At 40.5% G+C, this 18,532-nt stretch overlaps 1 protein-coding gene across 1 annotated transcript in view; it reads left to right on the forward strand.

Annotated features, from left to right (window-relative positions):
- The window catches only part of MYO10 (myosin X), a 251,495-nt gene that overhangs the window by 149,114 nt on the left and 83,849 nt on the right, over nt 1-18,532 (forward strand). The window contains exons 6-17 of the mRNA XM_069730591.1: nt 3,065-3,189; nt 3,498-3,511; nt 3,600-3,684; nt 8,115-8,218; nt 10,582-10,711; nt 10,896-11,014; nt 11,205-11,351; nt 11,938-12,038; nt 12,129-12,195; nt 13,289-13,381; nt 15,898-15,966; nt 17,623-17,705. Coding sequence (XP_069586692.1) covers nt 3,065-3,189; nt 3,498-3,511; nt 3,600-3,684; nt 8,115-8,218; nt 10,582-10,711; nt 10,896-11,014; nt 11,205-11,351; nt 11,938-12,038; nt 12,129-12,195; nt 13,289-13,381; nt 15,898-15,966; nt 17,623-17,705 — 1,137 coding nt within the window. The remainder of the gene's footprint in view (nt 1-3,064; nt 3,190-3,497; nt 3,512-3,599; nt 3,685-8,114; nt 8,219-10,581; nt 10,712-10,895; nt 11,015-11,204; nt 11,352-11,937; nt 12,039-12,128; nt 12,196-13,288; nt 13,382-15,897; nt 15,967-17,622; nt 17,706-18,532) is intronic.

Below are 18,532 nucleotides of genomic sequence, written 5' to 3' on the forward strand. Positions count from 1 at the left end.
TATTGCCCTACCTAAGTGCAACTAGCCATTGACATCTACTGTATGTGGTCCAGTACTGCGACATTACAATTATTGGTAGACCGGCTACTATCATTTCACTACATTCCTACAAACCTGAGTGCCCAGTGCTTTCAAAGCAAAGGTTATTCATATACTTCATAAATGAATGTAATTATTATGCTAGGTGACCATGAGAGGCTGTACACCTGAGAACTCACTACCATTCCAGCTTCTCCCAGATCTGACCACCAAGTCTAAAGAATTCAGCATGATTACCTGGTACAATGCAGTTCTTCCCAGGGTTAAGCATTTTAGCAGTTTTATTTCACTGACAGGCTGTCACTCTTGGCTAATACAGATTGCATACCTAGATGTGTATCTTCGCCTTTAGATGCCGAACAAAACTTGTTTGATGCCATGTACAAAGACAATGTCACTTATTTTCACCATTTTCCATAATCTCTATACATGAGCGATTATGTGCACATTTGTTATCTGGTTTTATTGCTCTAATAAATGTAAAATAAAATTTAAGACAAGAAGTCATCATTAAAAATGATACTACAATTCTCTACGAAGAGCTGTAAGTCTTTATGACTTCTGACTACAAGCAAACCATAATTCGTCTGATCCAGTCCAGCAATCATCTTTTCTGTCTTCTTTCTAATCCATAACAATTGAGAGGGGGCCAATAGAGAGTAACACGCGACTTGTGTGCAGTCTGTAATCATATATTTCAGTACAGCAGCTATAGGATGTATTTAACATTTTGTAAAAATATTTTACATTTCTTTTGCTTTACATACATTTCTATACATTTAAACAATTTTAAAAAAATGCAAAACTTTTTTAAAAAAATGTTATAACCAGAGGTGTCAAACTGCATTCCTCGAGGGCCGCAAACAGGTCGTGTTTTCAGGATTTCCTTGTATTGCACAGGTGCTGGAATCATTCTGTGCAGGTGATTAAATTATCATCTGTGCAATGCAAGGAAATCCTGAAAACATGACCTGTTTGCGGCCCTCGAGGAATGCAGTTTGACACCTCTGGTTATAACCACCTTTAATGTATAAAAATATATCATATCTGTTACTCATCACCTTGAATCAAGTTTCACTGAATTTCAGGCTGCAATCTTCATTACTTTAATCATTTTCAGATTATGTGATATAGTGTTTTCCACCAGCTCATAGTATAATAGTTGCTCAAGTTTCAGCACAGCTTCATTCCCATACTGATTTCCTCTTCTACAGCCCACAAGAGATCTCTCAGCTAGAATCGATTGATTTCCTCCTGAAGAGTCTAGTGTGGGTGATCTCGTTTTTCTCCACACTAAAGCACAGCCTGTTCCCCCTCTCCTGCGTGTACTTTCCTTCCTATCCGCACTTTGATTTTGTACAGTCGGTATGACCTTCTTTTCCTGGAGACTTGGTTGCTTTATCCTCCTTTCCAAACTTTTTTCTGAAATACACAACCCTCTTCTTCCTCACCCCTTTTCTGCTGCTATCTCAAATGATGGTCTCTCTGCTGTATGAGAAACAGCTGGACAGCTAAGTGAAGGAGTTGCTCAGACTCTACAAAAGGAATCTTGCTTAATTTTACATTGAAGAAGCATATTAACAATAACATATTTCAGTGTACTACAATCTTGTACTTGTGCACATTTTCACATAAAGTTTAATGTGGCGCCCCAGGTTCCTGGTCGGCACAGTGGCATTGCTTTCCCTTTGGGGAGAGGGATGTCATGCTTGGGAGCTATGAAGGATATCTTTCACCAGGTAAATCTCACATACAACACGTTCACACTCCAGGCCAGAAGAGGAAGCTCTGAACCCGGATTCAGGGTGAACTCCCTTATAAATTTTGTCTGGAGAGGAAGTTAGAGAGCAGTCTGTCATAGGACAGAGAAGCAGACAGTTCGTCCCAGACAGCAGACAGTGCAGACTGTCAGGGGACCTGAAGAGAGCAGGCGGCAGTGAGTGCCAGGAAGTCTGAAGGAGCGTGTAGTTTGAGGAACTACAGCTCCTGGAGCAAGGAAACAGAAAGCACGAACAGCTTGTAGAAAGAGAGCAGGAGGGAGAAAGCACATGAGAATAACACCAGTGGAGCAGAGCTGAGAAGTGGCTACCTCCCTGGCTGGTGCAGATTCCGGTAGCCGGAAGACCGTGGCCGTGCAGAACTCTATAGTGGCATAGCTGAAACCGGCAGGACAGCTGGATTGTACATCACCTGTCTGCATTTATACCCAGGAGACACGGTGATATTTATAGGGCCCGGGTCATCCTAGAGACCCTGTAAAAAGGCCCAGTTCACCTGTCATACGTGTTGTGTCCTAACCTTCATGGGGGACAGGGAGGAACTGTGAGGACCTTATGTGAAGCCTTAGGCAGTAAGGGACCACATCACCACTGCACTTGGAGGAAGGCTTTGATCTCCACCTGGTGAAGGGGTCTCCGGATTCACTCCTAAACCGGCCAGACCCTGCCTGTCCTGTGATCTGGTGCCCTGGACTACGGTTGCCTGAAGCTACAGTAAACCAGGTAAAGACTGCAAACTTGTGTCCTCATTGTTCGCCATACCATTCAACACACCATTGGTTCCCTACACCTGGGAAGCCCTGGGGACCCCCGCTTCACCCCAGAGGACCCCTATAAGCAGCGTCGGTCCCTATTGACCGAGAACCACAGGTGGCGTCACGAACTATAGACTTTATCCACAAATCCCCTTAAAAGGACTTTCCCTTTTAATTGGGCGCCCATGGCCACGGACCGGGTCGCAGCCACCGTGACATCCCCTTTAAGACCAGACACGGTACCGAGTTGCTTTTCTACTCTCAGATGTCATAGTAACCTCAGAAAGGAGGAGACAAAGATGGAATGCAGGAAACTAATTGTACGAATAGATTTATAGTCATCAGTGGAGGTCATCATGTAGTTGCTATAAATATGTAGTGTATGTAAAAACAGATTTCTAATTAGGACATTGCACAATATTTTATTTAGTAATACTCTGCTGTTTATAGATGCAACATAAAATCCATTTATTTTGCCTTTGTGTCTCATAGTCCAATCATGGAAGCCTTCGGGAACGCGAAGACTGTGTACAATAATAACTCAAGCCGATTTGGGAAGTTTATTCAACTCCATATATGTCAAAAAGGACACATTCAGGGCGGACGTATTGTAGATTGTATCCTTTCACGGCAACATAATGGCAACTTTTAAATTCATTTCTACTTATTATACCATCAAGCACAAATTAAACATAATTTCCTCTAGATGGATGTCGCTTATCACCTCTAAACGATAGAGAAATAACGGCAGTTGTACTGATTAATATTAATATAATAATTAGAATTGTTTCTTGTGTCAAGATGTCGGCCTTGCATTTATAAAGTGAAGAATAGTTTTCAGCCCTCTTAAGTGTATGCATGGATAATTTCCACATTTCTTGCTCGTGGGTTATGACTCTTTAACTACTATGTTCTCGTAATGAAGATTTATTAGAAAAGGTTAGTGAGTTGGTGCCACTTATTGCGTTATTTTCTCACCCGTTGATGAATGACAAATGAATTGAGGCCTTTTTTTACCTCTTTGTAGAATCGAGTTGTGCGGCAGAACCCCGAGGAGAGGAATTACCACATATTTTATGCACTGTTGGAAGGAGCTGGGAAGGAAGAGAGAGGTATTAATCCATTAGGCTTTGGTGAAATGGCCTTGATGTTCTTTTATTAGTCTTGGATGTTATTTTTACGTTTTCTGCTGCGTTACTTTATCGTTCTAAGAGACCCTTTGTTCACCAAGGGGAAAGCAAGTACTGAGTCTTGGAAAGGCAACTTCTTCACACGGCTGAAATATGATGGCGCTGACTTGTAAGCTTTCTAGATAGAGTACCTACAGTAGCTCAAGAGTTGGTCGAATGGCCCTACAAAGCTACTCAATGCTAGACGGATTTTCCTTCCGTTACCACATAAGGAGCTGTCTGTCCAGGTGTGCCAGCTAGGAGAATGAACCTTGCCCACAACTTGTTTCTTATTATATTTGTTTCGAATGTAAAAATGCAATTTTATGGTTGAAAATTGTTTAAATACAAAAGAAAAGTCTTTTGGAGGAGGATAACAAGTCACCCATAGCAAGTGACAGTATAGAGATGAACTACCTGGTGAATCATACTTGTGTGTAGATACAGTAAGCCCCCTTTTCCCTAATTTGGAGGTCTGTGTTTTACGTACATGTTATATCTGTGGTTTAAATGGATAGAACAAGCACCCATTATAAACGATTGTGCTAGGCGCACGTCCATGCCTTTTTGTGGGCCATGTGCTTGTGCAAAAATCACAAAGACATGTCTGTTTTTAAAGGCATCACAGATGAGAAATACTAATACAAGTCTGTGGGTCCATGAAAATCGCGTAGAGCATATGGACGGCATCAGTGTACAATCCATCATCGGCACGTGATTAAGATTGCAAAGGATAGGAGAAGCTTTGTAATTGATATCATTATTTTTTATCCATCCATGAAAAACACTGATGGTAAAAACACTGATGAAAATCAGATCCAAAACGCTGATTTCACTGGTACCATTTTTTATTGCATATGTGAGCAAACAGACATCTGAATAAGGCCATCATTGTAGAGTCCCATACAGATGCTACATAGTTATCTTTGTAATTAAAGGGGCATTCCCATCTCATACCTTCAGGGAATATCCACAGGCTATGCTATAAATGTATAACACATTGATGGGCTCCACTAAAGGGACCGGCATATAGCTCAAGTAGGCCCCATTGTCGAGATACATGTTGGTCACATCTTTGTGACCCGCATCTGTGATACATTTATTCTTGTGGAATACCCCTTAGGCTACGTTCACATTTGCATTGTTGGGCGCAGCTTCGTCGATGCATACCGACGCATGCGTCATGCGCCCCTGTCTTTAACATGGGGGGCGCATGGACATGCGCCGGTATGCGTTGTACTGCGTTTTACGACGCATGCGTCATATAGACGCACAAGACAGGGCACAGAGGACGCTACTTGTAGCGTTTTCCCTGCACCGAAATTCCTGATCTGTAGGATCTTATGACAACGCATGCGTCGCAAAACGCTGCGTTGTGTACATGCGTTGTTGGTTGCGTCGCCGACGCTGCGCCCAACAACGCAAATGTGAACGTAGCCTTAGGTGACAGGGTTTTCAAGTAGTTTTTGAAATACTCCAGATTGCAAAATTTGAAAACAACTTATTATTAGAGAAACCATAATGTAACCTAGTTCTTCAAATGATAAAATTTGTGACGATAATTTACTTACAGATTAAAAAATGTAATAATAATTTGTTTAGTAGTGTTTACCTATCCATTAAAAAAGAAATACATGTTTTCTGCTTTAAATTTAGTATGTGCATGTGTCCTGTAGAAACATGTAGTCTGGTTTCCTTCCTGTGTGCTATTATTCATACAGTGGAATTTGCAAAACAGCAACAAAACCATCAAATATCAGTAAATACAAAAATAAAGATATGAAGCACAGGAAGTTTTCAAGAATCTGTTTCTATTTACGGCAGAATCAAGTAGAAATGTAGAATGTAAGTGTACAGTTAAGTTAATGGGGATCTGTCTTCAGGTTTTTGCCATCTACTATATTTTTCGGACTATAAGATGCACCTAGGTTATAGAGGAGGAATATAGAAAATAAATGAAGCAAAAAATGTGGTCAATTCTGAACTATTATCCCCCATCCTGGTATATATATGTCCCCAATCCAGGTATACATGGCCTACACATCACCATCCTGGTATACATTCCCTTTAGTAATGGGCACACGTGATCGTCCAGCTGCAGCTGGAAGTCGGTGGCTGTGGCTAACAGTGTGCCTGCTATTAAAGAGAAATTGATATTCACTGCTGTCCACATCCATAGTTCCTCCCACCTATTGGCACCAGCTTCAATGCATAGAGGTGGGAGGAACTATGGGTGTGGGAAGCAGTGAATATTCATTTCTCTTTAACAGTGGGCACAGGGGTTAGCCGCAGCAGACAACTCCTGCCTCATGTGACCTGGTGCTCTGCCGCTGCTGCTCCTCCACCTCCCCATCCACAGCCACAGCAGGTACATCCAGACTATAAGACGCAACCCCAACATTTTTAGACGAAAAAACTGTGTCTTATAGTCCAAAAAATATGGTAATCAGAGAGCTGTGTAATGTAGAGACAGTGATTCCAACTATGTAGCCCCTTACTGAGCTGTTTGTTGTAGTTTTGATAAAATCACTGTTATCAGAAGGAGATTATCATCAGAGGACTAGAAAACCTGCCTCCATGTAGTTCACCATATTCATGAGCTCTGTATAACCCCTCCCCCACTACTGATTGGCAGCTTTACCAATCAGTGCTTGGGGTGAGATTATTCAGAACTCAGCAATTAGAAAACTGGAAGACCTGCAGTAAATAAAACAGGGATTTTATAAAAACTGCAGCAAGCAGCGCAGTAAGTGATTCATCACTGAAATCAGGGTCTCTGTTCATCTGTTCATCATGCTGCTCTCAGATGAGGTATCTAAACCTTCTGACAGATTCCTTTTAAAGACTACAACCACTGACATGAATTATCCTCCACATGTCATAACATATTGCATGTTTCCTCTAGACCTTTATATATATATATATATATATATATATATATATTCAGTGGTTCTTAAAAGCCAATTTAAATGGAGACTTATTAAAATATTTATCTCCTTAAAGAATATTCTATAGCTCTCGACATGTCTATATTGCGACTCACATTCTTAATCCAAGTCACAACCCAATACTGGACTTGTCAGATTCTTTCAGAAGCTGAGTCACTACTAACGGACACGCCATGAGACAATGTAGGCAGGAAGTCCAAGGTCAGATACCAGAAGGGTTTGTAGTACAGAGGCGGAAGACAAAGGCTTGGTCAAGTACAGTCCGGGGTCAAATACCAGGAGGGTATGTCAGGATAAGGGGATAAGACAAATGGATAGTAAGAGGCCAAGTCCAAGGGCAGGTACCTGAGGTCAGAGAGCGTCAAGAGCAAAAGGGATAACACAAACAAATAGTAACGACAATCCTAGGTCCGGAAAAGAGTCCAGGGAATCAGACACAGAGCAAAGCATACAAACAAAGCAAAGCTACACAATGGTCTGCTCATAGGTAGCCAGCTAAATTGCTGGAAAATAATTAATTAGAGGAGGCACCTGGAGGAAAGCCCACAGGCTAGACCAGATTGTGCAGCAGGGTTGTCAATCAAAATGCTGACAGCCCAGCAATCCCTAGCATCAGATTGGACAACTGGGCTGTCACTCAGGAAACCGACCATCCAGCACACTCCAGATCCTATAGGGTGGCTGAGCTGTCACTCACAGAGTCCCTAGGCCACAGTGAATGATGAAACCATCACACCCAAGCGTTCAGTGCTATTCCCATTAACTGTGAAAAACTTGTGATGGAGGAGGAAGCTCCAAAGTACATCTGAACAGAGCCTTAGGCTACTTTCACACTAGCGTCGTACAACGCACGTCACAATGCGTAGTTTTGGAGAAAAAACACATCCTGCAAAGTTGTCTGCAGAATGCTTTTTTTCCCCATAGACTAACATTAGCGACACATTGCGACGCATTGCCACACGTCGCAACCGTGCGACGGTTGCGTCGTGTTGTGGTGGACCGACGGAACAAAAAAACGTTGCTTGCAACGTTTTTGTGCATCGTGTCTGCCATTTCCGACCGCGCATGTGCGGCCGGAACTCCGCCCCCTCCTCCCCGCAACTCACAATGGGGCAGCGAATGCGTTGTAATAATGCATCCGCTGCCCCCGTTGTGCTGCGTTGTCACAGGATGTGTCGGTACGTCGGCCCAACGCACTGCGACGGGCCGACGCTAGTGTGAAAGTAGCCTTAGCTGTGCTGTTATACAGCCAGCATCCTGAAAAAGTATGCTGCTGTTTAGTAACTGGAGAGGAAGCCAATGAGTGACACTAGCTGGGTGCCACACTTTTGTGGAGAACTACATGCAAGTTATGTGGGAGACATTACCATATCAATCTGAAAGTGTCACCTGTAAATGACCATTCATTTCTGTGTTTTTCCACAGAGGCTTTTTATTTATTGCATCCAGAGAAATACCACTACTTGAATCAGTCCGGATGTATCAGAGATGAAACCATCAGTGACAAGGAGACCTTTCACGAAGTTAAAGTAGGTTGACATATGACATATACAGCCTATAAATGTAGCAAATGATAACTTGGCAATTAACACATTACATACCATGATACAGAAAAATACCATGATAATGAATAAAACATTGAAATTGTCAAGTTAATGTTTGGTACATCTAAATTGATATGAGTACACATAATAGATACATGTAATGACTGGATATTTTACAAGGGTCTCAGTCAGTAAGGAATAATGGTAATTTACAGTAGATCACAGCTTTTTAAAAATGAATGGTGCTGTGTTGTAATTACAATAAAACAGTAGGATATTGTTTCGAGAATAAAGATGAAAAGTGCCTCTTCCATCTGGGCATATTTGGTGCTGTACTGACTCCTTTGGCTCCTTCGTTCCTCCGTATTACGCACTAGTGGGGGTCTAAGTCTTGTTTATGGTAAGAAGATCACTTTAAATCTATTACTGTATGTATTGATTCTAGAGCTGGCGTCAATCTGTTCACTTTTCCTTTCCATTCCGACACTAATCTGTGGCCACTGCCCATGTGCGGGAATACCACCTCTTACCTGCCAGGATCCGCGGCTCCTCTGTTGATTAGCCGGCCTGGCACTATGTCATCGTTGCAGAGTGTCGCACATGAGAAGTTGCACTGGACCAATAGAAGAGTCCGTGGATGCTCAGGCAGTTCTCCTGTTCCCATGCAGACCTACAGATCACTGTCATAGCCGATGGAATGGAATGTGTGAATGAATTTGCACCGACTCTAATTGATTCCTGAATTAGAGCATGTGCACACGTTGCATTTTTGTTCATTTTTTTCAGCACATTTTTAACTCACTTTATTACGGATAAGGAAATAAATACCGACAACAGGAACCCAGACTGAACATTTATTTTTTATTTATTTATTTTACTCACTTATATAGCGCCATTAATTCCACAGTGCTTTACAGACATTGTCATCTCTGTCCCCATTGGGGCTCACAGTCTAGGGTTCTCTATCAGTATGTCTTTGGATTTAGGGAAGAAACCGGAGTACCCGGAGGAAACCCACCCAAACACTGGGAGAACATACAAACTCCTTGCAGATGTTGTCCTTGGTGGGATTTGAACCCAGGACCCCAGCGCTGCCGGGCTAACCACTGAGCCACCATGTTGCCCATGTGTATTTCAAGTTTACTAGATACAATAGCAAACTTATGAAATGTAGCCAAGCAATGAAAGACAAAGAGAATCCTTGAATAATTAATATCTCAAACATGAAACTTAAATGCAGATTATACAAATGAATATTTTTATATATTATCATAGTTTAATCTTTGCACTAGTAACGCAGCCCGTATCATTGCACGGGCGTCCTGTTCCGTTTAGCTGGTAATCCATGTCCTCATATGAAATGACTCTATGTAGATGGGAAGAGAGAAGACCTCTAGCTCCTTCCTCCTCATCTTCCCCTCTACATAGAACATTATCAGCAGTGACTGCCATCTCCTCTCTGCCATGTAACAATCTGTCTTCACTGTATTCAGATTTCAAGCGAGAATGGAGATTTATGAAAATGATCAATCAGTCCTGGCGGAGAAAGAAGCAGATTTCTCTGATACAATATATTACAAAGTGTCTTAATTTCATGGTTATTATTAATTTCTAAAATAAAAATGAACATGATAATTACACTTTAAATTATATTTTACACACTTTCACAATAGCATTGCCTAACATACCAGGATAACTTTGTACAATGTGTTCTGGACATGCTTAAGTTATATCATTAGACTGGAATATGTGAGAATCTGTCGACAAGGCATACTCTATAGGGTATAACCCAGAAGGTAGGAGAATGCCCTTATGTCTGATGTGGTCATCTGATGGCATGCTTTAGATGTTTGTGGCATTTGTGTTTGTCTTCATGCGGTACACGCAGCGGTACAAATCCTGAGATCTTAGTTTCAACATCATAAATTGGGAAAGCTCTAAGATGAGGGAAGTTCTACATTACCAAGCATTATTCTGGGTGAGCTCAATCCCATCTACTGTCAGTTGATACGTCACCCAAAACTGATCTCCAACCTAACACAGTTTTGATGGCATCTATCAGTAGAAAGTGAAATCTGTATGAATAAGGACAGATAACCAGAACCCCCCAGGAGCTCAGCTGAGACCTTATCCCCTGGATCGTATTAAATCCTGGCAAATAATCGGGCAGGTCATGATGAGCCAATAGATCAGTGACCCATGGTGTCTCCCAAACATCAGAGACCTACGTTCCTGAATACAATAATTCTAATCTTCACTTGGACCTAGTCAAACCCAAGCTTCATTTAGTTTTTGCTTAGACTTTTATTGATTATTTACATGATTCTGTAAAATTTCCATTTTCGCAGACTGCTATGGAAGTCATGAAATTTAAGTCTGAAGATGTCCGTGAAGTTTTTAGGCTACTTGCTGGGATTTTGCACCTTGGAAACATAGATTTTATGACTGCTGGCGGAGCACAAATCTCTACAAAGACAGGTAAGAACCATGTCTTTGCGACCAGGCAACCCCCACATGTATTCAGCCTGGCTAGTAGCTGTAAATAATTAAGCCCCTACGATGAAAGCTAAATCTCCGAACAATAACAAATACTCGGAGATCACCCGAGCAACGAGTATATTCGCTCATCACTAATGATGACATGATGTTATTTTATAACCAGCACTAGGGCGGACTGCAGATTTGCTGGGGCTGGACTCTGAGCAATTAACAGAAGCACTAACACACAGATCCATGATCCTCAGGGGAGAGGAGATTTCTACACCGCTCAGCATCCAACAAGTAAGTTCACAAGCCATTAGCATGTTTCAATGGGAGGAAGATAGAAAATATTTACTATACTGCAAACCACTGCAAAATCCAGGTGACTTTTCTTGTTGTATGTAACTCTTGTACCTACCTTGTAGTCATGGGTATGGGATGAAAATAACATGCCTTGTATTAACCCCCGTTGTTTCATGTGCATCCACAGGCTATAGACAGCAGAGATTCCGTGGCCATGGCTCTCTACTCACAATGCTTTACCTGGGTAATCAGGAAGATCAACAGTCGGGTTAAAGGAAAAAATGATTTCAAATCGATTGGCATTCTAGACATCTTTGGATTTGAAAATTTTGAGGTATTGCACATGTCCCTGCATTTTCCATATGTGCCTTTATGTTGCTGTTGGTTCTCATCCATCTCCATACAATACCTCCTGATTAGTAAAGGGATGATAGCATAAAGAGTCATTCTTACATACTATTTCCTCCCTCCACCCCTGTCCTGTGGTCTCTTTAGGCAGCACCGAACCAGAAACTAAAAAGTTTGATTCAGCTACCAAACTTCAAGCGAATAATAGCATCTAGACTAATAAACCTTGTACCATTTGGAAGTTAGAATTTTCTTTTGTTATGATACCATCATATTAGTTCCTTGGCAGTGAAAGACTTAAAGCATATGCTCATTAATAGACAGCATTTTACAATTATAAATAAACCGAGTACTGTTTGAAAAGATTGCATTACTTTTCTTTTACTGATCATCACATTTTAAAGCCTGTATTATATTCCAGAGCTGAAATCATAGTTCAGCCGACATGCTTGTCTATAACATAGCTATATGTAAACTGTACAATGTTTAAATGTAAGTATACTCTTAAAAAACCAAGAATGAATGACATAGTTCTACGTGTTGCATCTATTTTATCTGCCATTTTGTTTCAGGTGAATCGCTTTGAACAGTTCAGTATAAACTACGCCAACGAGAAGCTGCAGGAATACTTCAATAAACACATATTTTCCTTGGAGCAGCTAGAATACAGCAGGTGAGAGTCAGAGCCCGGTCAACTATAGAAGGCAGCGAACATACAATACAAATTTATAACATTTTGTTTGTACTTTTACCTTTGCTGTAGAGAGGGACTTGTGTGGGAAGACATTAACTGGACGGATAATGGGGAGTGCTTAGACCTGATAGAAAAGGTAAGTCTGTTCTGATTCAGATGACTATGATCAGCTCATGACATCACTCACTTATTAATGATGTCATGAATTGCCCAAAGCAATTAGGAAGATACCCTCACATTTACACCATGCGGGAAAATAAGTAAATAGTAATTTGAGGGTAACATTTTGTCTCTCTCGGGACAAATTTTAGTTGTTGTTTAGTGATCCCCTTCAAATGTTATAAATAGCACAGATTTTGTGACGTTGAGTCACTACTCACGGGCAAGCCATGAAACAGGTTAGTCAGAAGGTCCAAGGTCAGGTATCAGGAGGGGTAAGTCAAAGTCATGGTCAGGAAATAGTCCAGGGTCAAATGCCAAAAGGTTACATCAAAACCAGGGAGTACAACAAACGGGTAGTCAGAGGCCAAAGGCGGGGTCAGAAACCTGAAGTCAGAGCGTCAAAAGCAGAAGGCATAATCCAAGAGAATTGTCACTACAGATCCTAGGTCATACACAAGATCAAAAGCCAGACACAGAGCAAGCACGCAAACCTAAATAAAGCAAAACTACAACTGACAATCTGCTGCTCATAGCAAGCCAGCTAAATACCTAGCAAATCATTAGAGGACAGGCTGCACCTGGAGAAACACACGTAGACTAGACCAGATTGAGCAGCAGGGCTGCCAATCAAAACGCTGACAGCCCAGCACTCCCCAAGATTAGATTGGATGAATGGACTGGCACTGACAAAACCAACAGTCCAGCACATTCCAGGTCCCATAGGGCGGCTGAGCTGTCACTCACAGCGTCCCTAGGCCACAGTCAGTTATGAAACCATTACACATTTCTTGTTCTTTATGAGAACCACCTGTTCTAACATAGAACATAAATCGACCCTTCTTTGTGGTACCAATCTTTGTAAACGAATGGGTATATGAAAACTGAATGGGACTAACTGGTTCTTACAGCATGGTAAATAGGATATTCCGTGTGCTAAGAACTTTCTGCACCATAACTGCTAAGTAAAACTTTGTAGATAGATCTCAGACGAGGAGACGACATTTGCATGTAGGAAGAAGCTCCATGGATGACATCACTGACTGTTTGCATATGTTTTGCTTTACCAGAAACTGGGATTATTAGCTCTAATCAATGAAGAAAGCTACTTCCCTAAAGCCACTGATAGCACCTTACTGGAAAAGTTGCACAACCAGCATGCGGTACGTTTTACTTTTACTATTCTGTGTTGGTTCTTTAGCAGATTACTGTATTTGTAAGTTGTATAGGGTAATGCTAGGACATGGAGACCATGTGTTAAAAAGAATGAATTAACTATTCAGGGTCCAACTCCTCATAGAGATCAGAAGAAGCTATAATATTTATCGTATAATGTTGTTTCGCCCCCTAATATCTTCTGTACTTACCTGATGCCTACAGAGGCCTTTGCAGTAGATGGTATCTGTGAGTTGGGGGTGAGGGGGTCTTTGCCCCCACATCATTCTGCTCTCAGATGGGGAAAAAAACCTGGTGAGAGATTCTCTTTAAAGGGAACCTGTCAGCAGGATTGTGCACAGTAACCTACAGGCAGAATCAGGTCGGCGCCGTTATACTGATTACAATGATACCTTGGTTGATGAATTCCATCTTGTGGTTGTTGTTTCATCTTTATTTTCAGTTAATGATATGCTCGTGCTCCAGGGCAGCCTGTGGGGGGTCTTCATTAAGTATTATTGATTAGGTATTCATAATGCAGCCTGCTGACAGGTCACTGATCCCTCACTTACCTGCCCCTCTAGTTTACATAATGAATATTATATATATTTTTTTTTTAAAATCGCCTGCAGCCTGATCGCATGTGTAATGTGCAGTTATTTTTTTTTTATTATATACATTAATTCATTAAAAAAAAAATCAGTTTGAAAATGGCACATGCCGCGCCTGCACAGTAACAGCTATTGGCAATCCGATAGCTGCTACTGTGCAGCCACCGGCAGCGCCAACTTGGAGGAGGAATTTTTTTTTCTATAGCAAGATGGCGGCACCTGTTCAGTAGCAGCTATCGGCGATCACAATAGCTCATACTGCACTTGGAGGAGGGATTTTTTTTCCACTAGCAAGATGGGCAGCTGGCGACATTTTCAGACTGATTTTTTTTTTATGAATTAATGTATACCATAAAAAAATAATTAACTGCACATTACACATGCGATCTTGCTACAGTCCAGGCGCCAGCTCCTGCCTGCTGAAGGTGATTTTTTTTTCAATATATATATATACTATTCATTATGTAAACTAGGGGGCAGGTCAGTGAGGGATCAGTGACCTGTCAGCAGGCTGCATTATGAATAGCTAATTAGAACAACACATGAAGACCGCCCACAGACCGCCCCGAAGCACGAGCATATCATTAACTCAAAACTGAAAATAAAGGATAAACAACAACCACAAGACGGATTTCATCACCCAAGGTATCATTCTAATCAGTATAACGGCACCGACCTGACACTGTCTGTAGGTTACTGTGCACAATCCTGCCGACAGGTTAATTTTAAGGCTTCTCTAGAAGAAATAGGAAAATTGCCTCTTCAGAGAGAAAGAGGACTTGAACTCTATAGCACCACCTCTTTCTCTCTGAAGAGGCAATTTGCATATTAAATTTCCCAGAGGAGCATTGCATGGCGAATAAGCCTCCTTACCTTGACAAGCCAGAGCTGGGCAAGGAGAAATGTTACTACTTAGAACCCTCTCTAGAACAAAGACATTTTGCTCCCTAGTGCTACGTACAGGCAGCTACTCCAAAATTCTGTTTTGACTATTATTCTGAATCTGCCAGTAAGATGAACACCCCCAAAGGCATGTACAGGCAGGCAGGTTGGCTTCTTTTTTTTATCGATTTTTATTGCTTTATTGGGGGCAGTGCAGCGACCGAAAAACAGCAATTATGCTCAGTTTTTTTTATCTCTTTTCTACTTGTATCTTATGGTTCAAATAATTTTTTGCTTTGATAGATCAGACATGACAATACCAAATATGTTTATTTTTATTTTGTTTATGATTGATGTAAACTATTATATTTTTTAGAATATTTTTACAACTTTAGTTGTTTAATTTTTACAGTTTTTTTGTACTATTAAGGGATTTGAACTTGCAATCATTAACTCATACCTTTTACTGCAATACTACTGTATTGTAGTATATAGTGTAATTGACTTCTATGAGACACAGCCCGAGACAGGGCTTCAAAGGTGGACTTAAATGGCAGCCATGGGGACCTTTAGTAGGACCCCAGCTGCTATGGTAATCCAGCAGCTCCTTGCAATAGACACTGTCATTTAAATGGTTAATCAGCAGCAATCAGAGATAGATCTGTTTGCTGCTGTTACAGGCAGATGCTGTGTACGTAATGCAGCCAACTTCTGCCCGATATTGATCCTTCTCAGCTGCTGAGCTCTTCCCATAAACCCTGTATGCAACCTGTGAATAAAATGTTCATTAGATCTCGTTAACGAGTCAGATATTGATTTACAGGGTAACCACCCATAGGTGGCACTAGAGACAAAATATTCTTCTTACAGATATATTATGACGATTCCCAATGATTTTATTGTTATTACTGCCACTATTAATACATAACTACATCATTATATTTTCCTATAGGCAACTGTTATATATACGTTTTTTGAAACGTTTCCTGTTTCTTTAGCATTAATTTGTTGTGTATTTTTATTTTCAATAGAATAATTCCTTTTATGTGAAGCCAAGAGTTGCCGTTCATAATTTTGGTATAAAGCACTATGCTGGAGAGGTAACTATCATTTCTTTGTTATGTATAAGTGACCGTAATGGTAGAATACAAGGCTCTGACACCATAAGATGACAATATCTACAGTGGCATGTAAGGTTTGGGCACCTCTCGTCAAAATTACTGTTATTGTGAACAGTTAAGTCAGTTTAAGATGAAAATGATCTCTGAAAGGGTTAAAGTTAAAGATGAGACATTTTCTTTGTATGTTAGGCTATATATATTTATTTATAGTAATAGTTTTTGTTTTGTTTTTTAATTTTGAAAATTGTAAAAAGGAAAAGGGCCCAATGCAAAAGTTTGGGCACCCTTGGAGATTTAGGTTAAAGTAGAAGTCCCAATGATTGAAGGTATATGTGGAGAAAAAAAGGCACAACATTTTAGGAAAAGAACATTTCCTCAACCTTTAATCATAGGGATGGATCAGTCATGCTTTGGGATTGTGTTGCAGCCAATGGCATGGGGAACATTTCACGGGTGGAGGGAAGAATGGATTCAATGAAATTTCAACAAAATTCTTGATGTAAACATAACACCATATGTAAAAAAAGCTGAAGAAGAAAAGAGGATCCAGAGAATATGATGGGCACACTGTATAGTTCAATGGGAGAGGTGCTGGCTGGACATCCAACGTCAAATATACAAAAAAGCAGCCGCACTCAAGAATTGATTTCAATGTAGAAAGTTTTCTTTGTTTTCATTCAAGTGCACAGGCACCACCAAATAATTTTAAAGAAAAGGCAAGTGATTGCGGACAAGGTTAACGTTTCGACCAGGCACGGTCTTTCTCAAAACCACCAATGACACGGACATCTGATTCCTAATTCTACTCGGAACTGTCCTTGGGGACTCTTTGCCCATACCTTCTCTTCCTTACCACTCCTCTTATTTAAGTGAGGTTTTGAGAAAGACCGTGCCTGGTCGAAACGTTAACCTTGTCCGCAATCACTTGCCTTTTCTTTAAAATTATTTGGTGGTGCCTGTGCACTTGAATAAAAACAAAGAAAACTTTCTACATTGAAATCAATTCTTGAGTGCGGCTGCTTTTTTGTATATTTGAAGAAAAGAGGATGGCAAAACATACATCAAAATCCACAATAGACTACCTCAAAGGTCCAAGCTGAATGATTTACAATGGCCCTCACAGTCCCCTGATCTGTACATCTGTGGCTAGACTTCAAAATAGCAGTGCATGCAAGTCAACCCCGATATCTCACAGAACTTGAAGAATTTTCCAAGGAAGAACGGATGAAAATCCCTCAAACAAGAATTGAAAAACTCTTGGCTGGCTGTAAAAAGGGTTACAAGCTGTGATACTTTCAAAATGAGGTGTTACTAGGTACTAACCATGCAGGATGCCCAAACTTTTGCATTGCCCATTTTCCTTTTTGTAATTATTAAAATGTAAAAAATTAAAATATGTATTTTTTTTGCCCAAAATACATAGGGAATTTGTCATCTTTAACTTAAGGCCTTTCAGACATCATTTCATCTTCAACTTTGCTTAACTGTTCGCAATAACAGTAATTTTGACCAGGGGTGCCCAAACTTTACATGTCACTGTTTGTGATTTACAATCAGATTATGTAGTCACTTTTCATTTAATATTTTACTAAGGTTATCTAGTTGTACAATGATGTCCTCTGTTCCAATTAAAAGGTCTTGTATGATGTCAGAGGTACTTTGGAAAAGAACAGGGACACTTTTAGAGATGACCTTCTCAACCTTTTACGTGAAAGCAGGTAAGGGGCATTGCTCTTCTTATATACATTGTACCAGTATTATTGGCATGATCCATGCTTATACGTATATATATTTTTGAGAAAGAATAAGTGCAACCTCCTGAATTCATCGGTTTCACGTAACTGTTACTTAAGTTGAATGAGGTTTTGAGCATTCATTTATGCACAACTTTCTTAAAGTTCCAGCACAGCATTTCAATTGGATTAAGGTGTGGACTTTGGTTCAATGCAATCACTTGATTCTTTCTATTTTCCAAATATTCTTATATTTATTTGCAATTGTGCTTGGGATCATTTTCCTGTAGCATGATCTAGTTTTAGTCAAGCTTAAGCTTTTGAACATATGGCCTCACATTTGACTTTAGAATACTTTGGTGTACAGAGGTGTTCATAGTCAACTCAATGGCTGCAAGGTGCTTTGGTCTTTTGGCTGCAAAACAAGCCCAAATCATTACTCTTCCCCCAGCATGACCAATGGTATTAGGTGTATGTGCTGATGGTTTTTATCAAATTTACTGCAGGGCATCATGGCCAAACATCTTCACTTTGGTCTTATTTGTCCAAAGAACATTGTTCCAGAAGTCTTGTGGTTTCTTCAGATGCAATTTTGCAAACTTTAGGGATGTTGTCATGTTCTTTTTAGATAGAAAAGGTTTTCACCTCCAGATCCTTCAAAAAAAGCCAGAATTGTTCAGTTATTTTATATTTGTACTGTCATACACTTGATCATTTAATATACCGAGGCCTTTAGAGTCTCAGCTGTAGCTCATGGGTATTTTGCAATTTCTCTAAGCATTCCATGTTCTGTCCTTAAGGTGCATTTTCTG

Source organism: Ranitomeya imitator, chromosome 6 (assembly GCF_032444005.1).
Source record: "Ranitomeya imitator isolate aRanImi1 chromosome 6, aRanImi1.pri, whole genome shotgun sequence".
Taxonomy (NCBI): domain Eukaryota; kingdom Metazoa; phylum Chordata; class Amphibia; order Anura; family Dendrobatidae; genus Ranitomeya; species Ranitomeya imitator.